Below are 25,912 nucleotides of genomic sequence, written 5' to 3'. Positions count from 1 at the left end.
GTTCAGTTAACTTAAACAATTTAAGTCAAAGTGTTTAGCTACTATAACGGTTTGAGGAAACCGATTGCGGCAAATGGTTTAAGTTGACTGAACTCAAATAAATAAAGTTAGTCAACTTAAATGGTTTGCTGCAATCTGTTTCCTCAAACCATTTGAGTAGCTATACAGTTGTTTGACGTTAATCGTTCTATTGCCTGAACACAAATATTGAACATAAAGCAAAAACTAACATGTAAACAAGAAATTACATAAAATTACATAAAAACCTATACATTTTTAAAAAAAATTTATTGAAATAATACATTTATTTCAGTCAAGTATATCAAGTACAAAACAAGAACCAAGCAAAAGCAAGAATTAAACAAATCTGTAAGCAGCCCAAATGTAATCAATCAATCAATTTGTCAACATTACCTTTTCAGAAAGTTAAGGAGATTAAAAAGTCTGTTTCATGGAGTAGTTTATCTGAAGGGCATAAAGCAGCTTAAACCAGAGTCAGTGCACTGAACCAGGATTCTGAAGGCATCACCACGTCATCTTCAAAAACATTTGAGACCTCTAGTGTGTCGACAGGCAGTGTTTCCTCTTCCTCCTTGACAGCAATGATGGCAACATGTTCCTTTTGTGCTTGGTTGTCCCTCAACGCATTGAAACAATCTTTGTTAGTGAATATCTCTACATAAGCACATAAATAAAACATACAAGTATAGCATTATTCGTATATAAAACAGACAGATGTGCTTGCTTTTACCGCTAACATTCTTATAAATAATGGTTCTTTATTGCAGGGGGTTTGAAGTTTTTATAAGCCATCAATCTTCAAAACTGGCTATATTAATTTTTGTATTCATGTTATAAAAAGGTTATTTTAATAATTTTATTGTTTCTTCATTTTAAACCTGTTTTAACACATTTTTAATTCTGCTTTTAAATCATTTTAGTTATTTTGATCTCTTATGTGATTATTTTATGATTGTTCTTGTTTAAGTAAACACTTTGAATCACTTTGATTTGTTTTGAAAATGAAATGTGCTATAGAAAGAAACTTGACCTGCCTTGCATCTCCTTCTTTTATGCTAATGTGTGTTTATTTAATAAATTATCAACTGTTTGATTATTTTGTGTTTTATTTTAAATCATTTCTTTATTGAGTGGCATTTATTTTATTTATTTTATAATAAATAAATAAGTACACGTATAATAATAAAAAAAATTATCCTAGCCTCCTAGGGCTTGAGTGTCCACATACGTGGACAGCACATTTTAGCTCTTAAGTGACTATTTAAAATACTTTGAATGTTTTATATTTTGTTACAGACACACAGTGTCATCCTGCAACTGTTTTACAGCATGTGAAATGTCCCAAACACACAGTTTTTAACTGTTCAAAATGGGAAAAAGTTTGTTCTTACTCTCTGATAGTCAAAGCAAGTAAAAAAAAAAAATCTATGTTATATATGCATTAAAAAAATTCAGGAAAAAGTGTTTTATGTAAATTCGGACCACCAGTCCACATATATGGACATAATTTTTCTCTAAAAGTACATCATATCAAAAGATGATGCTTAGATTTTATTTTAATTAGGTTCCAATAAGCCCAAATAGCAAAAAGAAATAAAAAACTGCATGTAAAAAACTGCTTGGGCCTGAGGTTATAGTACATGTGCACTAAGAGTTTTTTTTAAAGCATTAGGCACTCTTAATAAAAACAAACAATTTTAAAACTGGGATTGATTCGTAAAATGTCTAAAATGTGGTTCCTAGTAATTTGGTGAACAATTTTTTAATGGTGAGACAACATCAGTCTTAATCAGACATCACAGTCTCTTCCTCCAGGGAGACCCGGTCAAAATAGCAACACATGAAGCTGCACACAAAACAAGCTACAAGACAAAATAACATATGCAACTCAAAGCATTTAGGCATGTAGACATGGTCAATCTCTGGTCACGGTCACGATCTGCTGCACTTCAAACCGAGCATCAGAATGGGGAAGAAAGGTGATTTAAGTGACTTTGAAAATATGGTATGGTTGTTGATGCCAGACAGGCTGGACAAAGTATTTCAGAAACTGCTGATCTACTGGGATTTTCACACACAACCATCTCTAGGGTTTACAGAGAATGGTCAGAAAAAGAGAAAATATCCTGTGAGCGGCAGTTCTGTGGGTGCAAATGCCTTGTTGATGCCAGAGGTCAGAGGAGAATGGCCAGACTGGTTCAAACTGATTGAAAGGCAACAGTAACTCAAATAACCACTCGTACAACCGAGGTTTGCTGAAGAGCATCTCTGAACGCACAACAATACCTTGAGGTGGATGGGCTGCAGCAGCAGATGACCACACCGGGTGCCACTCCTGTCAGCTAAGAACAGGAAACTGAGGCTATAGTTCACACAGGCGTACTAAAATTGGACAATAGAAGATTGGATAAATGTTGCCTGGTCTGATGAGTCTCGATCTCTGCTGCGACATTCGTATGGTAGGGTCTGAATTTAGCTTCAACAACCTGAAAGCATGGACCTATCCTGCCTTGCATCTTTTGGGCCCATTAGTACCAATTGAGCATCGTGTCAATGCCACAGCCTACCTGAGTATTGTTGCTGACCATGTCCATTCCTTTATGACCACAGAGTACCCATCTTCTGATGGCTACTTTCAGCAGGATAATGTGCCATGTCATAAAGCGTGAATTATCTCAGACTAGTTTCCTAAATATGACAATGAGTTCACTGTACTTAAATGGCCTGCACAGTCACCAGTTCCTAATCCAATAGAGCACCTTTGGGATGTGGTGGAACAGGAGATTCACATCATGGATGTGCAGCCGACAAATCTGCAGCAACTGCGTGATGCGATGTCAATTTAGCACAAAATCTCTGAGGAATATTTCCAGTACCTTGTTTAGTCTATGCCATGAAGGATTAAGGCAGTTCTAAGGGCAAAAAAGGGTCCAACCCAGTACTACAAGGTTTACCTATTAAAGTGGCCGGTGAGGGTACATACAGCATGCAGCTTCATCCTTTGATGGAAAAGACTATATGTCTTTTCACTCTTTGTTATATTGCAGCCGTTTGCTAAAATAATTCAAGTTCATTTTTTCCTCATTAATGTGCACACAGCACCCCATATTGACAGTATGTGTTTCAAGTGAACAATGTTGTGTGTGTGAATCTGCAACACAAACAAAATGTAAAGCGTTGATAGAGTCCAGTTTTCTTATTAAAGTGGAAGATTACAAAACTAAAAAATCATTCATTCATTCATTTTCTTTTTGGCGTAGTCCCTTTATTAATCTAGGGTCACCACAGAGGAATGAACCACCAATTTATCCAGCATATGTTTTATGCAGCAGATGCCCTTCCGGCTGCAACCCATCATTGGAAAACATCCATACACACTCATTTACACACATACACAATGGACAATTTAGCCTTCCCAATTCACCTATAGCACATGTCTTTTGATTAAAAAAATCACTATAATTAATTACAGACAAAAAATACTCTAATCTCCTTCTGGCAAACAGTTTTTAAAACCAAGGACCCAAGTTTTGGTTTCAGCTTTTTCATCAAATTATTAATATGTGTATTAAATGTAAAATTTTCATCTAACCATACACTATAGATATTTACACGACTCGACTTTTTCAGTAGTTATGCCATCTAGTGTTGAATTGAGCAAATCCATTGTTTTAAAGTGAGTGCGACTAAAAATCAAGTACTTTTTTGTTGTTGTATTTAATAACCAATTTCTGAATGTTGTATAGTATTAAACACTGTCTGTAAATTTAGTAGAGCTTCATTTACAGTTAATGCTGCAGTACAAATTATTGTGTCATCCGCATATAACTGTATCTTGGTGGGGTCCACTCCAAGATCTTGATCATTAATAAAAATAGAAAACAAAAGAGGAGCTAAAATAGGTCTTTGGAGAACTCCTTTTTTAACATGACAAAAAGGGGAACTGTTATTATCTAAACGTGCGCTCAAAATTAAATAAATTAAAAAAGAATCACGAAAACCAACAACCGATATAGTAAGTTAGAGTTTCGTCGATAGAATTGAACATACAACTATTAACAGCATTAAATGCTAATCTTTTTTCATTCAAAACACTAGTGCATGTGTAGATATTTCCGTCACTGTGGTGAACGTGGAAGCTGTCAGTTGAGTGGTATTGTTATTAATACGGTTGAATGTCAGCGGAAAACAGAGGAAGTGTTTGATGGGATGGATCTACTTCCTCATGTGTCAGACTCTGTTCCTCCCCCACATCTGATGCAGAGAATGACTTTCATATTGAGAAATGCTATTAGTGTGCATTAAAACACATTTACACGCAAGAATTTGACCACAGCTTTGTTGAGACTTGATCAAAGTTCTTGAGAGCTGGGAAAATATTATAGCTGCTCATTACAGACCACGATACGCCCATATTTGAGCAATGAAAAGCATCTAAGGAATGATATGATAAACAACTTTTTACTTTTATGAGAATTAAAAGTGATATTGAAGGGATTTTCCACATAAACAGGGCACTCCTTTGTGTTGCTCCAAACCTATGAGTTTCACAACAGATATAGAAGATATTTAGAAGAATGTTAACAGCAACACTATTTACAAACATTATTAACTCAACAGTTATTGTCATTATTTTATAAAACAGTCAAATTCATCATGTAAAATTGCATTTTTTATTATCTGATCAGCAAATTTACATTAATGCATGACTGTGACAAAAATGTCAGTTATACGATATACATTACTCTTTTTGTTATGATCTATTATTATTAGCGTAAAAAACTATTTTTATTAGAATATATCCTAATATTAAATTTAGAAAAACATTTATTCTGAGAAGTGCCAGTATTAATCTCATTGGAATGAATGGAATTGAATTACATTTCATGAATTACATTTTAGATTAGATTAGATTAGATTAGATTCAACTTTATTGTCATTACACATGTACAAGTACAAGGCAACGAAATGCAGTTTAGGTCTAACCAGCAGTGCAATAGCAGCAAGTGCAGGATACAGGTATAAGTTATAAAGTGCAGTTATAGAAAAACTATGGTAATATTTACAGATGTATTTCATACTTATTCATATATATTTCATACTTATTGCTCAATAATCTAAACTAAAAATGCGGGTTTCAACGCACAATCAGTTTGTGTTGGAACAACTTAACTTATTAGTTGATTGAACATAAAACAATTAAGTTGTCTCAGACAACTCAAGAGTTGCTCATTTTTAATGTTACTTGAACAAACAGCAAGCATCATTTTTTGAGCATAATATAAGTTGAACTAAGATCAGTTTACTTAATTTACACTTTGATGACTAAGTTCTTTACCTAAATTACACTTTAAAAAATGTATTTTATAATGACAGGGTTTCCACCATACACAGTGGATATGGAAAGTATTCAGTCCCTCCAAAATTTTTCCACTTCTATTGCAGCCATTTGCTAAAATCATTTACAAGCAGGCTCGTTCTGAAAACGCACCCCTATATACGTTTCTGAAGAGAACAAAATACATCCCAGGAGCTACGTTTTTTGCAGTTTTTGTTTTCGAGAATCTGCCAGAGGCTGCTGTTTACGCTTTTCAGTTCTCAAATTCGAGTCTGTTGTTCTCACATAAATCCACCAGAGGTCGCTGTCGACTGACTGACTGACCGACCAACCAACCGACCGCTATCCCCACCCTCCCCCTTGCCTAAACCGAACCAATGATATTTTAAAAAGCACTGACTGGACCCGCTTACCCCCTTCCCTAAACCCAACCCAGTTCTTTTTGAAAAGAAATCCAGAAAAAGAAAAGCCCCTTGATTTTTACCATGTTTTCAGATTTTACCACATTCTCACCCTGTTATTTACATGTTTTGGCTTTTGTTTTTGCCTTACCTGCTTTCTGGAACCATTCTTCACTGGAATCAAACCCCGTTATCGCAGTCAACTCTGCTTTAAAGACGAAATGCAGCCATATAGCTCTAGCTACATAATTTGTGATCTCCAGAAACTTATTTAAGGCTACATTTTCAGAATGAGCCTATGTTAATCATTTAAGTTAATTTTTTTTCTCATTAATGTACACACAGCACCCCATATTGACAGAAAAACACAGAATTGTTGACATTTCAGCAGATATATTAAAAAAGAAAAACTGAAATATCACTTGGTCCTAAGTATTCAGACCCTTTGCTGGGACATTCATATATTTAACTCAGGTGCTGCCTGTTTCTTTTGATCATCCTTGAGATGGTTGTACACCTTCATTTGAGTACAGCTGTGTTTGATTATACTGATTGGACTTGATTATGAGAATCATGAGGTCAAAGGAACTGCCTAAAGAGCTCAGAGACAGAATTGTGGCAAGGCACAGATCTGTCCATGGTTACGAAAACATTTCTGCTGCACTTCCTAAGAGCACAGTGGCCTCCATAATCCTTAAATGGAAGCCATTTGGGAAAATAAGGAACCCTTCCTAGAGCTGGCCGTCCGGCCAAACTGAGCTATCAGGTGAGAGGCGCCCAAAGATCACTGTGGCTGAACTCGAGATGGGAGAAAGTTGTTGAAAGTCAACCATCACTGCAGCCTTCCACCAGTCTGGGCTTTATGGCAGTGGCCTGAGACATGAAAACCCGCAAAACACCAAAAGGTCTCCAAGATGGTGAGAAATAAGATTCTCTGGTCTGAGGAGACCAAGAGACCAACTTTTTGGCCTTAATTCTAAGCGATATATGTGGAGAAAACCAGGCACTGCTCATCACCTGTTCAATACAGTCACAACAGTGAAGCATGATAGTGGCAGCATCATGCTGTGGAGGTGTTTTTCAGCTGCAGGGACAGGACGACTGGTGCAACTGAAGGAAAAAGATATATACGACCAAGTACAGGAATATCCTGGATGAAAACCTTCTCCGGAGTGCTCAGAACCTCAGACTGGGCTGAAGGTTTACCTTCCAACAAGACCCCCAAGATCCCCAAATCCAGTTGTGAAAAACATCTTTCCTAAAAAGGCTCTAATAGATCAAAAGGGTGCTTCTACTAAACACTGAGCAAAGGGTCTGCATACTTAGGACCATGTCATATTTCAGTTTTTCTTTTTTAATAAATCTGCAAAAAATATCAACAATTCTGTGGTTTTCTGTCAATATGGGGTACACTGAGGGAAAAATGTGCTTAAATTATTTTACCAAACACCTGCAATATAACAAAAAGTGAAAAATTTAAGGGGATCTGAATACTTTTTTTCTATTTTAAAAAGTGCATTAAAAATGCACTAAATTAATCATGCAAAAAATAAATGTAAATATGCAATCAATGTATTAATCCATGGCATACATGTTTAAACAAAAATGACATTAGTAAATTTGATCAAAATGCTCGTCTGTATCATCGCCTGTAACCTTTAACCATATTTCAAAGACTGAAATAAGTATTTATGAAATGACATAAAAATATTAAATAGTGTTTCAAAAAATGAATAAACTAATCGTATATAATAATACCATTTGTACTATAACATATTTTCACTTGATTGCAGTTAACATGCAATTAAGACGTCTTAAAGAATTACATTTGAATATATTTTACCTAAAGCATATCATTTTCATAAGTACCCTTTTCAAAAGTGTACTCTGTGTACATTTTCCCCTGGAAAGTCTATCAATGCTTTTAGTTCTTCTGAGAGCTTCCTATGAACTTTACTTGAAGCGTGACACACCGCCGCCAATGCAAATGCAAGAGCATATGAACATCAGTATGACATGCAGATTCATCACAGGTGACATCAGCAGCACACAGACAGCTTTATGGTGCTGATGCAAAGAGAATCATCCTCTTCACCCAACCTGTTCGGCAGCTTCCCACAGGACTAGTTTTGAGCCGAAGACATCCTGGCATGTGTGGAGAAAATGCTGCTGTCTGTTTAAGGGCCACTGGAATGCACAAGCCCCCCTTTCGAAAGAAAAAAAATCCCCACCAGTCTTGACCGCGCACCTGTGCAAGTAGTTGAAGATGCAATTGTTGTCCAGAGCCTCCGCCTCCTGCATTCCAGCCCCTTCCCCACACTCCTGCTGCATGCTGGGATGTCCCTGACAAACGGGTGCGCATGCAGCAGTTGGGCAGGTCCTAACAGGCATTCTATTCCCAGCTCTAAAATATCCACGGAATGCAGTGGATACCTTTTTTTCTGTTTCCAATGGCTTGCCTTGCATGCGTTTTCGTTAAAGGGTGTTTCTGCTGTAGAATTTTGAAAATAGAATAAATTTTTGTCTCACAATTTTGGCTGTTAGAAAATCTGAAGAAATGTTGTTTCTGAATGATTAAAACTTCAATGATTTTACTTTTGAATGCTATCAAACTAGTGGTAACATTGTAAATATGGCAAACATCCTAAATTGTTTCAGAAAAAAGTTTTTTACGAATGATGTATAACCATTTTGAGCTAATGATTTTAAATAATTATTAATGAACATAACATTGAAATATTTAAGCTTAAAACTCTACGAAAAAAAAGTTAAACGTAAATATATTAATTTGTAAAATAAAATTACACCAGTACAACAATAACAAAAAAAAAAAAAACATAATTGTTTTTTCCTTTCGCTTTTTCTTGTTCACTTTTGAAAACATCAGCTGCACAGACCTAAAATTATTTGTGAGTAGTACAAAAAACATTTAGGCGACGCAGTGGCGCAGTAGGTAGCGCTGTTGCCTCACAGCAAGAAGGTTGCTGGTTCGAGCCTCGGCTGGGTCAGTTGGCGTTTCTATGTGGAGTTTGCCTGTTCTCCCTGCGTTCGTGTGGGTTTCCTCGGGGTGCTCTGGTTTCCCCCACAGTCCAAAGACATGAAGTACAGGTGAATTTGGTAGGCTAAATTGTCTGTAGTGTATGAGTGTGATTGAGTGTGTATGGATGTATCCCTGAGATAGGTTGCAGCTGGAAGGGCATCCGCTGCGTAAAACATGTGCTGGATAAGTTGGTGGTTCATTCCGCTGTGGCAACCCCAAGGACTATGCCGAAAAGGGACAATGGCGAAAATGGGACTATGCCGAAAAGGGACTATGCCGAAAAGAAAATGAATGAATGAAAAACATTTAGTTGGGTTAATATAAGATTATTCGTTTTCTGAAGAGGTCAACTATTCTGTAACAAAACTTTTTAAGTTGTGGCAACTGAACATTTTTTGTCTGCAGAAAAGGAATGCCTGAAGTTTAGTAAACAAACAAACAAACAAAAAAACATAATCTTTATTTACTTTAGTTTTAAAAACCTCAGTTGCACTGACCTAAAATGTCTGGTTAAGTGAACAAAGAAACTTCATTTCATACTAAGAAATAATACATTATCAGAACAAACAAGCATAGTTCAATTGGAAAAAAACAAAAAAACAAAACAGAGACAAAATGTTAACATAACTAGAAACTGTAGAATTATAGTTTGAACATTTGATTTGTCATTTAATTATTACAGGATTTCACTTGAGTTCATGAAAATTAAATATAAAATATATTTGATTTCTGATGTGAGAATGCATTTCGATCTATTATTTGATTGTTTGATTTATCATTTGGGTATTGTTTTGAAAGTTCAATTTATTATTTGATCTTTTAAGGCATTTGAATATTCATTTTAATTATGTAAGAAAAAACTTCCATATATACATAACAGTTAAATACAAATAAACAGTTCACATGTAGGTAAAACTAAGTGAATTCACTTTAAAAGTCTTTCTGCAGCTGTCTTCCCCCCCCCCCCCCCCCCCCCCCCAAAAAAAAAGAACGATTGCAAATGAAAAATTATTTCAAGTTACATTAGCATTATTGAAGTATTTTGTTGTTTTGTTGTATTTTGTTGTTTTGTTGTTACATAAATTTTAATTTTGGTGCTACTGTTATTTTTGTCTTTTTAACTTAATGCAGAAATTTTTGATTTAGGTTAAGTAAATGTGTTAAATGTAGTTGTACAGACATTTTTACTGATTTTTGCCAAACCAACAACAACAACAAAATAATTTGGATTTTTTACATTGAAATTCATTTAAATAGAGACATCAAGGTAGAAACTCAGATTTCTATTAAAAAAAAATTCACAATTGTAAGATGTAAAATCTAAATTCTGAGACAAAAATTCTGAATTGGCAGATTTCTGCAAGAAAAGTCAGAAGTGTGAGATATAAATGCAGAATTTAGACATTTTGTGATTTTTCAATATTCTGAAAAAAAGTCAGAAATGTGAGTTATAAATCCAGAATTAGAAAAAGTCAAAATTGCATGATGTAGGCTAAGAATTCAAGTAAAAATACTGTCATATGTACATTTTTTAATTATTAGGAAGCGAAAATTAAAATGTAGATGTAAACTGAGGATTCGTTTGTTTTCTTTCGGCTTAGTCCCTTTTTTATCATGGGTTGCCACAGCGGAATGAACCGCCAACTTATCCAGAAAATGTTTTACACAGCAGATGACCTTCTTGCTGTGAGGCAACAGTGCTAATGCCACCGTGTTGCCCATGAAAAATGTAAAACACAAATATATTAATTAGTTAATATATTTAAAAAGAAACCTCAATTACAAAGTTGAAACTCAGATTTTCATTGAAGATTTTTTTTACAATTTTAAAATATAAAATAAAAATTTTGTGGAAAAAAAATGTGAATTCTGAAATTTTATGTTTTTTCAATAATCTGAAAAAAGTCAGAACTGCAAGATATAAATTCAGAATAAAAAAGTCAGAATAGCATGATGTAGGCTAAGAATTTGAGTAAGAAAATAATGTGATATGGTCATTTTTTAATTATTAGGAAGCAAAAATTTTAATTGAGAGAGGTAGCAGGATTTAGGAGAAAAACCTTGCAGTTTAAAACTTAATTTACTCACAAGAAAAGTCAATGTTACCTTTTTATGTAATGTTTTTTTTATTCCATGCTGGAAACTAGCTTCTTCATACATTTCATAGGAATGCATTAGGCAGAAAAAAGTGACACCCCACACTCTTCATGCCTGTACCTGTCCTCCACTTGTCAGATTACCACTTCAGCTGTCAAACTACTCTCCCAGCTATGACCGAACACTTTTTTAGATTTATTTTTTGGACCAAATCAACTTAATACCTCAATTTACTACCAGCGATCATCATTTTTAATGGTGGGCCTTGACTTTTGTTTTGGTTTTAAGAAATTGTACCTGTCTTAAAGGAGCCCAGTGGCTGCTATTGCATAGCTTGTGTGTACATACACTACATAATCCACTCCTATTGTTGATTTCTGGCTCTCTGTACATCCTGTCCTTTTTCTGTGGGCAGTTCGGGCATGGCGAGACAGGCTTGTTCAAAATGTTGTGGTTGTTCTGCATTAGCTGTAAGCCTTCAGGCAAAGCTTGCAGAATACCGTTTTGAGACCCCACCTGTATTTATTTAGCAACTTCATTTGCACACAGTAGTGAAAACACCAGGTGCTCCAAATGTGAGATTAGAAAAGAAAGGTTGTAATCATGCTAAACACTCATAAAAAGATCACAAACATGGTTTAAGTAAATCTAACATGATGCTTCATCTGATATTTTAGCAACGTAGCTTATATGGCTAATATCGCTGCTAGCGATTTTATTAGCTGTAACTGCTGAGCTGCCTCATAACTATTAATCATGCTCCAATTTAATGATTTAAACCACTATAAAATAAATATGAAACTTGTTTTGTAATGATACAAACATGAATTATACCACAAATTACACTAAAAACATACTTTAGCATTTAGCATACATTTAGCAACCCTTGCAGGCACGCACTACTCAAATTGTCTGGCTCAGCTAATTTTTTTCGTTTGAAAACCATGTATTACCATGCAAAACTATTATTGTTGTTTATTTATTTTAGTTTTTTGCAAAACTATGGTTTTGATACTACAGTAATATTGTAGTAACAGTACAGTAAAACTGTTGTAACGACTATTAATATTAGGTTTGGAAACCATGATGGATATACCACAAATCAACTAGTTGTACCATAGTTTAACCATGGTTTTACTACATCTATCATTAGTTTAACCATAATTATTCAATAAGGATCTACAAAATAAAAACGTTTATGAGGCGCTGACTAATGTTTAACATAGATTTTATTTCACATTACTGTAAAAAAAGCTAATTCAAGAATAACTACGGTACTACATTACTAAAGCAACCTAATATTTACTTCCATACAGTTTCTTTTGATAACGCTTCTCAGAGTCATCGCTTAAAAGAGTCTTACATTTAAATGACAAAGCAGCCAGAACTTTGCTTCATTGTTCTGCTGTACTATTAGTCTCAGTGGTCTTTTTTTGTGAGCATCCAGAGAGCATGAGGTCAGGCCGGGGGTCTTCAGAGAGGTCAGAGTGTGGAGATGTTTATCAGACCTGCTCCGCTACCCTTTACTATATCTGACCCCCTCTCCTTAAAGCAGGAACCCAATTGTCTCAGACCCATGGCTTTTTATTGCTTCTCTTGAATGACAGAGCTATGCTAACAAACAAAGGTTTGTATTTGCTTGCCCAAGGTGTCAGTCTTCAGACTCCTTTACAATGGATCTCCAGTGTTTACACTCCAGTAAACTGAGGTTTACAAAGGCTGCCGCAAATTGGTTTGTTTAGAAGGGGTAATGACAAACATTACATTCTCTCACAATTGGTTCATTAAGATGACAATAACTTTAAGTAAACAAGTTATTAACCTCTCTTTAGTGTTCCAGTGTCATGAATTATCTCTTTGTAGTAGTGCCAGAAATACAGAGTAGACTACATTGTGTATTTTAATTATGTGTACAATTCATTTAATATATTTTATTGATTCATAGGTCAGTGTACTTAAAAATGCTTATGAAATATCCACTGAAACAGACACATAGGTTTTACATGCTTTTACTATTATTGCATTTTGCACTTCTTCTTTCTTTTGCTATGCAATTGCCTCAAGCAAAGATACATATATATGGAAAAGATTATAGTGATATAGTGCACCAAAACTGAAAATATATGCCATCATTTACTCACTCTTCATTTTTCCAAATATTTCCAGAGTTTTTAGTTCTTCAGTTAAACACAAAATAATATATTTTGCAAAAAATTTTGTAAACTGATAGCCATTGAATTCCATAGTATTTATTATTATTTTTTATTTACGTTGGTTGTTAATGGTTACTGGTTTCCAACATTCTTCAAAACATCTTTTTTTATTGCTAAACAGAATAAAAAACATAACGGTTTGAGGTCATTAAATATTAAGGAAAATTAAATTTTTTCAACTTGAAAATTCTCAGTTTCTTTAAAGGTACTGGATCTATTGCTTATGTATTTGATCAAATGTTAGTATTTGTATTATTATACAAAAGGTCTAATAACACCCCCCCCCCCCAAAAAAAAAAAAAATTATATATTGTCATTTAGAAATGATTTCCCCCTTTTAACAATAAATAATAATAGGTCACAATATAAAATCTTTTCATTAGCTGTGAATGAAAATCAGGATTATTTCTTCAAATGTTGCTTCCATACGTCTCTTGAAATTGAAACATTGGTACTTATCTAAAAAGGAATATATTAAATAGTTAGAAAATGTACACTGTAAATGTTTTTAAAACGTTTTTATTTTAAATTTAGAAGAAATTACTTTCATCACTAATATCTATACCTGCAATTGACCTCAGCAGACAATTTTTCTATACTAACACGATATAAGACAAAGGAGTTACCACAAAAAGTTTTGGGACATTTTTTGTGAAACCCATGTGATCACATTTCACATAAAAATATTCCAAAACTCATATTTCACTTACGATTGCAGATAATGTTTCTATTATATAAAAACTCATGTAATGTTTAATTATTTGTTTCAGGATGTACTTAAATTCTCAAATTTAAGTTCATTCATTTATTAATATTCCTTCAGCTTAGTCCTTTTTTTCATCAGGGGTCGCTACAGCAGAATGAACCGCCAACTTATCCAGCAAATGTTTTACGCAGCGGATGCCCTTCCAGCAGCAACCAATCACTGGGAAACACCAATACACTCTCGTTCATACACATAAACTACAGACAATTTAGTTTACCCAATTCACCTATAGTGCATGTCTTTGGACTGTGTGGGGAACCAGAGCACCCGAAGAAAACCCACACGAACACAGGGAGAAATGCCAACTGACCCAGCCTAGGCTTAAACCAGTGACCTTCTTGTTGTGAGGCAATTGTGCTACCCAATCGCGCAACCGTGACGAAGTTTAAAAATAAATTTCTTTAGTAGTTTCCAGAACGACACAGAAATTATGTTATATTTGTGTCTCATTGGTGGCTATATCTACATTAGCTACGCATGTTGACTGTTCGTTAGCAAATAGTCATTAATATTTATACCTGTAATAGACCTCACCAGATGACTTTGTTTAACTAAACAGTACAAGACAGTACAAGATGTTAGTACAAAAATTTTTGGAACATATTTTGTGAAACCCATGTGATCACATTTCCACATTTCGTGTAAAAATGTACAACTCATTTCACATGTTTACCTCATAAACTTTTGAAGGTTTGGTTTCAATACATACCTCAGTATTCTCAGTTTAAGTTTATATTTTTTATTGTAATTTATTATTTTTATAATTTTATAATTTTTCAAGTTAAAAATGATAAATCTAATTAGACAATATTACTTTTTTCATTGACAACCTGCACATTTTAATAGATTATTTATATCTATAGGACACATGTATGGGATGAAAATACATTTCTGCTAACATGGCCACACACAGTTTTTTAAACCGGTTGAACTGGTTTATTTGTATTCAGTTATTATTTTGTCTCGTGAACTACATATACAGTTATAGCTTATATACTCAATAAAAATGGGCATCGTAATTCAACTATTAATTCTCACAATGGACTAATAACTTATTACTTGCTTATTAAGACATTAGCAGTTTATTACTGTTTAAAATGTATTATCTTATTCTACATTCCTAATTCTACTTAATATACCTAAACCCAAGTACTACCCTACTAACTATTAATAATAAGCAGCAAATTAATTCTTTGTTGAGCTAAAAGTCTTAGTCAATTGTTTGTTAAGCAAGAATTGTACCTTAAAATAAAGTATGACCAAAAACTGACATATAGTTTGTATCTTCTTACTTATTTAGCATATTGTCAAAGGGCTTCATAAACTTATGAGTATAAATGTGTATTATGCATCAGCATTAATATGATAATAACTATAACAAAATGGTTGATAGTGAAGTTTGGCTAATGCAATATTACTCATCACGTCATGTTTGATATAGTGTTGCCAACTCTCTATAGGTATTGTTGTGTTTTCAGGTTGTATGAGTAGTTTCATATTCTCCCTTGTTTTGTCATCATGTGATGTCACTGTGTAGTCTACATGTTCACACCTGACACTTGGAACAAAACAAGATTTTCCAGGCCTATGAAGTGTGGGAAATGTCACTCAGAATTTTTTATTCTCACACAAAATTGCACTTAACTCTTCAGGGAACCATTGTTGACCGACTACTATTTGACTTCTGGGCATGTCAAGTCTTGAAGATTTGAATTCTTAAGAATCAAAATAGGATGTGTTATTAATCAGCATGTGTGTTATTATACCCAACAGGAACTGTACAATGTAGGGTATTGTGTTTTCACTTTCATTCACAACAGAAAATTGAACACTTGGAACATCTCCATCTTTTCCAGGAGAGTCCGTCGTTATTGTAACCTAGTTGAACAATGTTAATACAGGAATTTATGATTGAGAAATTAACTAGATTAAGTAGTCTAATGTCAACATGGTGACTCAGTGGTTAGCACTGTCGCCTCACAGCAAGAAGGTTGCTGGTTCGAGTCCCAGCTGGGTCAGATGGCGTTTATGTGTGGAGTTTGCGTGCTCTCCCCGTGTTCGCATGGGTTTCCTCTGGGTGCTCCGGGTTCTCCCCCAAGTCCAAAGACAAGCGGTATAGGTGAATTGAATAAACTAAATGGGATAAGTTGGTGGTTCATTCCGCTGTGGCGACCCCTGATTAATAAAGGGACTAAGCCGATAGAACCTTATGAACAGTTAAATATTCCCCTACTGTGCAATAAATATGTGCAATACTTTCTCATACGCACTTGTACACAGCACCTTATATCAATATACAATGCAATACCTTCTCCATTTGCATTTGTACACAGCACCTTATAACCTGTATATTTATAAAAAATCTGTACACACAATTTAACATCCAGATTTTTTTGACTAACTGCATCTCTGTTTAATGTTTATCGTCTTTTTTTTTCATATTTATTTTGTGTTGTCACTTGTCACTTTATGTACACTGGAAGCTTCTGTAGCCAAAACAAATTCACTGTGTGTGTGAACACATTTGGCAATAAAACTGATTCTGAAAATGAATGAATGAATGAAGTAGCCTAATGTTTAATATGTGTACCTCAGTTTACATTTGTAGTCATGTAGGCTACAAGATTTTAGAAACGGACAAATAACAACAACGTTTGTCAAGATCAAACAAAGGCTTTCTCCATCCTGCCCTTCTCTATGCTACAAATCTATGGCCATAGGTGAGGTGGGTCTTCTAACCTGTCTTCTGCCGCGCCAGCCAATCAGCGAGCGTCCTTTCCGCAAATCGGCCAATCAGATAACAGACCCGCCCCTCCTAGAACGCAAATATTTTACAGAGTAAAAAGCGATCAAAGATTACCTATACGTATAAACGCAAACAATAAGAACATTATAGATAGATTTAACTTCTTGTAAAGATTTGAAACATATTTTTGAAGCTCAATATTAACTATTAATAACTCCGGGAAGGACGGGACAGGGGTGCTCAGGTGTTTCCTACCTGCTCCTTCCAGCCCTTGAGAAATAATCAGGCAGAGAAAAGTCGATTTACCTGTAGCCCGGGTTCTGGCATCCCTCACTCGCGCTCTGTCTTCTGTTACCTGCACCGACTTGAAAGTCCAGTTTCACAAGGAAGAACCGCGGAGGAAGAGAAATATGTCACAGGAGACAGACAGGTAAGAGTCAGGACTGCGACACAATCTTCCATTACCTCAACACAACTATCGGAACGTCACCGAGTGGCATTCTGCATTTTTTACTCGCATAAAAGTTAAAGATGATCTCTAAACTCTCTCACCTGCGTGTTTAACAAGCGAACTACGTTTACGGCGTGCAACATTGTACAGATTTTGATTGGGTTATCGCTATTTTTATTGATAAATCCCTCAGCAGACGGAAAGAATCTTTTGCGGTCAAAACGCCATTTTTCGCGAAGGAAAAAAACTTGATTATAAAGCACCTGGAATTCAGTACCATTTATTTACAATTTAAAACGGGATTTATTGACTTCGTGCGATATAAATATTGATATAGGCTATACACATATAAAAATAAACACGTTAAAGTGTATTGTTCGATTGTTTCGTTTAGTAGGCTACTGAAGCGTCACAGTATTGCAGTGTTTTTATTAGTTTGTCCTAATTTTCTTGGTAAAGTCAGTTGTTTTTCACTGTTCAGATCTTTTGTCATTCATAATAACAACCCGTTTATTTGTGTTTGTGGTGACTAACACATTTTTTGTTTATAAAATAGTAAAAGTATTCAACAGTAAATAGAGTGAATCGACATGCAGGTCTTGCATCTTTCGCTGGATCTCAGGGCGCGTCAACTACACTATAGAACATATTTTATGAGCTATTCCTATTATTTCAACCGGCTGGATGTAAAGCTTGCAACTCTTAAAAACTTTAATTTTTGTACTGATACACGTAATAATTTCCTTATTGTCAAAGCATAGAAACTATTTTGCTTTTTTAAAGCCTCAACAGGATTTACAACTGCACACTCAAATATATTTATTTTTGCTTGTTCAAACTACTTAATTAAAATGAGCTGAAACAACACAATTCTTGAGATTTCATTGGGACAACTTAATTTTTTATGTTCAATTCACATAATTTTGTTAAAAGTGTTAAGTTAACTTAATCGATTTGTGTTGGGTCAACATGGATGAATTATGTGGAACCCTGCATTTTTTACAGTGCACTCAAAAATGCTGCTTGTTCAAGCTACTTATTTAAAACGAGCTTCTTAATTTATTTTTGGGACAAACCTAATTGTAAATGTTCAGTCAACTTAAATTAGCAAAAACGATAAAATTAACCTTGTGTTGGGACAACATGAAGGAATTGTGTGGAACTCAGCATTTCTTACAGTGTATATATTAAAAACTATCATACTAATGAAACTGTTTTATGTCATCACTTTTTTAATTGAAGAACGTGATAAAGAATAGATGAGATTCACATTTCATTTGTATTCTATGCTATATACCACATTTTTCAGTTAAATACACAACAGGAGTAGCTGCTCTATATACACAAAGCTTATATGTGTGTTTACTAATCAATGACTTTTGTGCTATGAAGACACTACTTAGGCCACTACTAAGACACTGCAATTGTTTTAGAACTTCAGTAAACTAAAGTGAATCCAATGCCGAAAAATAAATTGGGTAGTTGAATAATGCCTTTTATTGCTTTTGCTGTATATTTAAATCAAATTATAAATAGAAACACATTTAGACATGCTGTAATTTATGTAATAAATAAACATAATAAATATGATAATTTAGACTTTGAAAATAATCGAAAGTTTTGAATAAATTAAGCATTCAAATGCACTTCTCATTCACTAGCCTACTTGAGAAAGATCAATAATTGATCAATGACAGACGTCATATAAAAACAGAATCTCAGTTGAGTTTATATCTGAATGACATATATATTACACAGGTGCTTTAAATGTGTATTCAATAAATAAAAAAAGATGCCATAATAACAATAGATTATGAATCTGTAGAGCTGGTATGGGTAAATAACTAAAGTGGTTAAAATGTTTATCATAATAGACTTTATTTAAACCTTACTGTTTCCAAACTTTTATACAGAACTGTAAGTATTAAATCATAAAAACATCAGCAACAGCCTATCGTTTTCATTGAAACCCATTAATAAACAGACAGAAAACTTCTTGTGATAAAAATGTAACCCTCAAATTTGTGAAAATCATGACCAATTTGTTATTTATTATTTAAATGTTTATTATAGTGTTTTTTTATTGTGTATATTTTCTCTTTTACATAATTCTGAAGAACGAAGGCACCCAGATGTACGGTAGATATGATATCAAGCTTTAAATGAGACTGAGCCGTGATGCTTCCTGGTGTCATGTGTTTCGCTTCAGCTGTAATCGTCTGACAGGCATTAAAATGCAGAAGGATTTTTAGCCTCTGCTATCAGTATTTTTATTTGGTTAGATGCGCCTTGCCATTGGTACACTCTCCATCACAAAAGGCGCAGTGTGCGTGTTTGTTTTCATCAGTATGCAAAATAGAGCTTTTACATGAAGCTTTATCTGCTTGATCATGTCTAAGTTTCTGTTTGCTAATATACTGTTTTATGTCTATGTGTGTGTGTTCCAGTAAGAGGCTGGTTGTAGTGGTGCCCAATGAGCCATCTTTCCACCAGCGGCGGGCCTACACGAGCGAGGATGAGGCCTGGAGGTCTTACCTGGAGAATCCTCTTACTGCGGCCACAAAGGCTATGATGAGCATCAATGGAGATGAAGACAGTGCTGCCGCCCTGGGGCTTCTTTATGAGTACTACAAGGTCAGCTGAGTTTTTGTTTCACGTCAATATTTATTCACACTTATATTCAAAACCTTACTTCCTTCTTTGGAATGCAAAAAGAGATGTTTAGTATAATGTTCATGCTGTTCTTTTTCATAGAGGAAGAGTCCAGCTTGCATTATCAATGTCATATATATAAATATATAAATATATAAAAATATATAATATATAAATATAATACTATATTAAGTTAAAAAAAAAAAATATATATATATATATATTATATATATATATATATATATATATATATATATATATATATATATATATATATATATATATATATATATATATATATAGATTTCGATTACAGAGGATTAAAGTTATATAGGCTAGCACACAGTCCATTTTTTACTAAACCTTATGTTGTTTCAAACCCAGAACAGAAGTCATTCATCTTTGGGGCACAAAGGAATATGTTTTTAATGAAACACAAGAGATTTCTCATGAGTTTTTAGATTCAGAATTTTTTCAAAGCCAGAATAAAGAGATAAAATTAAATCCATTGTATTTCCATTAAATTTGTTTTTAAAAGTTTCTTTGATCAATGTTTAAATGTGAATAGAAACCTGCGTTAAACCTGGTCATAATTTAAAATACCATATCTCTTAGAAGACATGGTTTAAACTCTTTAGCTCAGGGCTGATCAACCCTGTTCCTGGAGATCTACCTTCCTATAGAGTTCAGCTCCAACCCTGATCAAACAGACATGAAATAATTACTTAGGACCTGAACAGCATTTGATAATTACAAGTGTGTTTGATATGGGCTGCAACTGAAATCTGCAGGAAGGTAGATCTCCAGGAACAGGGTTAAGCACCCCTGCTTTCATTCATATAGATTGATTTTTTTTTTATTTCGTTATAAACTTTTGAATCCTTGGATGTAGAGACTTTCATTGGAGGGACAGAAATTTATAATGCTTAATAAAAATGTTTTGTGTTCTTTAGAAACACAATTTTTATATATACATCATCATTAAATCCAGTGTACTGTCTGTATATCAATCTTACACATTTAAACTATTTAACTTGAATCATTAAATTGTACTTGTACTACAGCTAATCAAATGTGAACCATCTTCACACTTTTTAGCTGATAATATTAGTTACTGATTTCAAGGAATTGTAAGAAATAAATTGTTCAAAATGTGGTTATTTAAATAAAATTATTTAAATGCATATGTACTATGCAATGGGGGGTGGATTTGGGGTAAAAGTCAAATGAATAAAACATTAAAGTGACCCATATGTGTTATCTGCATTTACACCATACACTTAGTGTAACATCAGGCAGACATGCCTAAATGAAAAAACGTATGTTGTAAATAATAAAAGAAATATGAACAGAATGATTTGCAATAAATGTTGACGAAATGAAAATACAAGCTTTTGTTTTACATACCAGCCTTCAAAGTGAGCAAAACAGTGGTTTCTTAAAGGGATAGTTCACACAAAAATGAAAATTTAATTTTGTGTTGAATTATTTTGAAGAATGTTAGAAACCAGTAATCATTGACTATAGTGTGAATAACAAGTACTATGGAAGTCAATGGTTACCTTTTTCATTTCAAACAAACATTTTTCAAAATAACTTCTTTTATGTTTGACATTAAAGTAAACTCAAACAGGTTTTCTGACAAGTAAAAGATGAGTAAATGGTGACAGTTTTCAGTTTTGGGTGAGCTAACCCTTTTTAAGGCAGAGAAAAAATCATTCTACATCACACCATTGAAAAGATTAATGTAATTACTATTGTCCACCTGAGTTAAACTTTACTTCAGTCACCTCCATTGCTTTTTCAATGACATCTGAATTTCTGATCTTACCGATATCTCTTAGAAGACATGGTTTAAACTCTTTAGCTCAGGGCTGATCAACCCTGTTCCAGGAGATCTACCTTCCTATAGAGTTCAGCTCCAACCCTGATCAAACAGACATGAACCAATTAATTAGGACCTGAACAGCATTTGATAATTACAAGTGTGTTTGATATGGGCTGCAACTGAAATCTGCAGGAAGGTAGATCTCTAGGAACAGGGTTGAGCACCCCTGCTTTGGTTCATATAGATAGAATGTTTTTATTTTGAGATTTTTTGAATTTTTTTATGAGATGTAAGTGCACATATTCAGTTCATATCAGATATATTTCCAGATAAAAATAAGACCTGAAACTGATGAGAGAATATCAGAATCCATGTGCAAATGTTAGTGGGTCATATAAGATCTGTACCACATGGAAGGAGCAAATTGCATTTATTTTACTTGAATCATGTAATGTTATAATGATGCTATAGATGTTCAGCTTTCTTTGATTTTTCAGCTTTGAGCTTTTGACCTATGAACAAAAACATAATTAGGTTATAATTATATCACTTTATAGCTTACACCTCATTATCCAAAACATACAAGTGCATTAAAGGGACAGTTCACCCAAAAATGAAAATTCTGTCATATTTTACTCATCCTCCAGTTGTTCTAACCCAGTCTGAGTTTCATTCTTCTATTGTACACAAAAGAAGGTATTTTGAAAAATGTTGGAAACCGGTAACCATTGACTTCCATTGTAGGTTTTTTTCTGCTGAATGTCTATGGCTACCGGTAACCAACATTCTTAAAAGTATCAAATTTTTGGTTCAACAGGAAAAAAGAAACTCATAAAAATCTGAAACCACTTGAGTCTGAGTAAATCTTGAGTACATTTTGATTTGTAGGTGAACAATCCCTTTAAAGATATGGTGAAATTATGCTTCGTTTTATTATGGAAGTTACAGATTAGAAGGCACTCCGGAGGCAATGCGATTATCTCTATGGCATGATGAACACTGAATAATCAGTGCTTCTGTACATCAATGTTTTATCTTGTACAGGTGCCTAAAGATAAGAGAGTGCCTATCAGCAAAGTGGTTGAAATTTCAGAGGAACCGGAAAAGAGGTCAGTGATAAATATGTTGAATAAAAGCATTTGTTATTAATATAAAATGCACACAATAACACTTTAATGCTTTCTCAGAAACACACCAGTGGGAAACAGCAGCCAAATGGAGCCGGAGACAGTGGATAATCATGTCCAAGTCCTGAAATCAGTGCCTGTTAATCTGTCACTCAACACGGATCACCAGGACAATAAACGGGAACAGTACAGTGGAGAGAGCGGGACAGCTGCTGTGGTAAAAGCTGAAGCGCACACTGCAGTGTTCATGACTTCAGGGGGACACTACAGAACAGAAGGAGAGGAACAGATGCGGGTCATCTGTGAACAGACTCACTCATTCGACACCTCCACCATAAACCACAGTGGATATGGGAAGGATGACCATCGCAGTAGTCCAGAAAGCACCTATGAAGAAGACAGCAATGAAGTGAGAACTGATTCATATCTGGTGTTTATGAAAGTTTGTCAAAAAACTGATGGGTTGAACTTATTTATTTATTTATTTATTTTTGCAGAAGTACCGCTCGTCTTCAATTGGAGCTGATGACTTCATTTTTGACCAGTCACATATGTTGTAAGTGTTGTAACCAGTGTATTACAGTGCATCCAGGAAGTATACATAGCGCTTCACTTTTTCCAAAATTTTTTATGTTAGAGCCTTATTCCAAAATGGATTAAATTAATTTAAATTCTACACAAAATACCCCATAATGACGATGTGAAAAAAGATTTTTTGAAATTGTTGCAAATTGATATAAAATAAAAAACCTGAAAAATCACATGTACATAAGTATTCACAGCCTTTGCTCAATACTTTGTTGATGAACCTTTGGCAGCAGTTACAGCCTCAATTCTGTTTGAATATAATGCCACAAGCTTGGCACATCTGTCTTTGGGAATTTTTGCCCATTCCTCTTTGCAGTACCTCTCAAATTCGATCAGGTTGGATGGAAAGCGACGGTGTCCAGCCATTTTCTGATCTCTCCAGAGATGTTCAATAGGATTTAGGTCTGAGCTCTGGTCTGGCCACTCAAGGACAATCATCAAGTTGTTGTGAAGCCACTCTATTGATATTTTGGCACTGTGCTTTGGGTCATTGTCCTGCTGGAAGATGATCTGTCGCCCCAGTCTGAGGTCAAGAGCACTTTGAAGAAGGTTTCCATTTAGAATGTCTCTGTACATTGCTGCATTCATCTTTCCCTCTATCCTGACTAGTCCTCCAGTTCCTACTGCTGGAAAACATTCTCACAGCATGATGCTGCCACCACCATGCTTCACTGTAGGGATGGTATTAGCCTGGTGATGAGCAGTGCCTGGTTTTCTCCAAATGTAATGCCTGGCATTCACTCCAAAGAGTTCTATTTTAGTCTCATCAGGGGAGCGACTTCCGTCTGGCCACTCTAACATACAGGCCTGATTGGTGGATTGCTGCACAGATGGTTGTTCTTCTATAAGGTTCTCCTCTCTCCACAGAAGAACGCTGGAACACAGACAGAGTGACCATCGGGTTGATGATCACTTCCCTGACTAAGGTCCTTCTCCCCCGATCACTCAGCTTAGATGGCCGGCCAGCTCTAGTAACATTCCTAGTGGTTTCAAACATCTTCCACTTACAGATGATGGAGGCCACTGTGCTTATTGGAACTTTCAGAGCAGCAGGATTTTTTCTTTAACGGTCCCCAGCTTTGTGCCTCGAGACAATCCTGTCTTAGAGGTCTACAGACAATTCCTTTGTCTTCATGCTTGGTTTGTGCTTTGACATGCACTGTCAACCCTGGGACCTTACATAGATAGATGTATGCCTTTTCAAATCATGTACAGTCAACTGAATTTACCACAGGTGAACTCCAATTAAGCTGCTGAAACATCTCAAGAATGATCAGTGTAATGTACATGTGATTTTTCAGGTTTTTCATTTTTAATAAATTTGCAACAATTTCAAAAAAATCTTTTTTCACATCGTCATTATGGGGTATTGTGTGTAGAATTTTGAGGAAATAAATGAATTTAATCCATTTTGCAATAGGGCTGTAACATAAAAAAATGTGGAAAAAGTAAAGTGCTATTAATACTTTCCGGATGCACTATATGTGTAATTATATTGGCTTTAATTAATGTAATGATTCACCTCTCATACCTGAAAAACGTGCTTTAATGTTGTTCAACAGAGACACATTTCAGTACACACTTGAGGCCAGCAAGTCATTGCGGCAGAAGCAGGGCGAGGGGCCTATGACTTATCTGAACAAGGGCCAATTCTATGCTATTACACTAAGTGAGACAAGTGCCAATAAACGACTTCGACATCCCATCAGCAAAGTGAGGGTGAGTGGCTACATACTTCTATTTATTTATTTAAGCAACCTGACATGGTAAGTTTTGTTTGGGAGCTTTAATTAACTTTCATATAACTATATTAAGCATATTAATTTATTAAAAGCTCTAAAATACATCAAGTTTAGGTCAAAATGACTTTTATTGTCATTATGGTACATGTATGGACATAAAGTGGAAGGAAATGTCATGTCTTGCTGAAACACGGTTTTGCATAAATAAACATAATAGTAAATATAATCACAACACTGGGTGTAAGCTGTACATAACTAACATACTGGAGCGGTAATTATTTGAAACTTTTTTCTTTCTTTTAAAAAAAAAAAAAATTATATTTAAAATAAATAATATTTAAATTCCCGAAGAATAATGTTGCAAAAGATTTCTATTTTAATTAAATTAATTTTTTGAAATGTGTAATCATTAAACAATCCTGAGCAAATTTGGCACGGTTTCCAAAATGCTTTAGCACATATGTTTATTTTTAACTGTGATAACTAAAGATTTTTCTATTTTATAGCAAAATGAGAAATGAAGTTATAAAAACAATTCACAATGTTACTGTAATTTAATTTATATCAAACACATCCAGGCTTGTTGAATATGAGCAGGGTTCCCACAGGTCATGGAATTTCTGGAATATCATGAGATTTTAATAGGACTATTTCAGACACTGAAAGTTTCTTTTTTTATCTTAGTCATGGAATATCAGGGATATTTGCTGTTATAAATTGTTTTCCTATAGTCAAATTATATATTTTCCATACTAGATTTTTATATCGTGCTGTTTTGACGCCTGTTGTTATAGTTATGTTATAGGCAATCACTTAAGTCTGATAAAGTCACCAGACTGTCCCTGTTAACTAAGGCTAACAGACCAGGATAATACACATTTTAAAAACTATGGTTTTAAAGG

At 34.5% G+C, this 25,912-nt stretch overlaps 1 protein-coding gene across 1 annotated transcript in view; it reads left to right on the top strand.

Moving 5' to 3' along the window:
• Nucleotides 1-16,773: 16,773 nt before the first annotated feature.
• Nucleotides 16,774-25,912, top strand: part of grhl2b (grainyhead-like transcription factor 2b) — a 46,637-nt gene continuing 37,498 nt past the window's right edge. Inside the window, exons 1-6 of the mRNA XM_056480092.1 lie at nucleotides 16,774-17,052; nucleotides 19,521-19,707; nucleotides 22,598-22,662; nucleotides 22,741-23,089; nucleotides 23,178-23,236; nucleotides 24,831-24,987. Coding sequence (XP_056336067.1) covers nucleotides 17,033-17,052; nucleotides 19,521-19,707; nucleotides 22,598-22,662; nucleotides 22,741-23,089; nucleotides 23,178-23,236; nucleotides 24,831-24,987 — 837 coding nt within the window. The 5' untranslated portion in view covers nucleotides 16,774-17,032. The remainder of the gene's footprint in view (nucleotides 17,053-19,520; nucleotides 19,708-22,597; nucleotides 22,663-22,740; nucleotides 23,090-23,177; nucleotides 23,237-24,830; nucleotides 24,988-25,912) is intronic.

The sequence above is a fragment of the Danio aesculapii genome, chromosome 19 (assembly GCF_903798145.1).
Source record: "Danio aesculapii chromosome 19, fDanAes4.1, whole genome shotgun sequence".
NCBI lineage: Eukaryota > Metazoa > Chordata > Actinopteri > Cypriniformes > Danionidae > Danio > Danio aesculapii.
The sequence above is the reverse complement of the archived record's forward strand: the minus strand, read 5'-3'. Positions and strand labels throughout refer to the sequence as shown.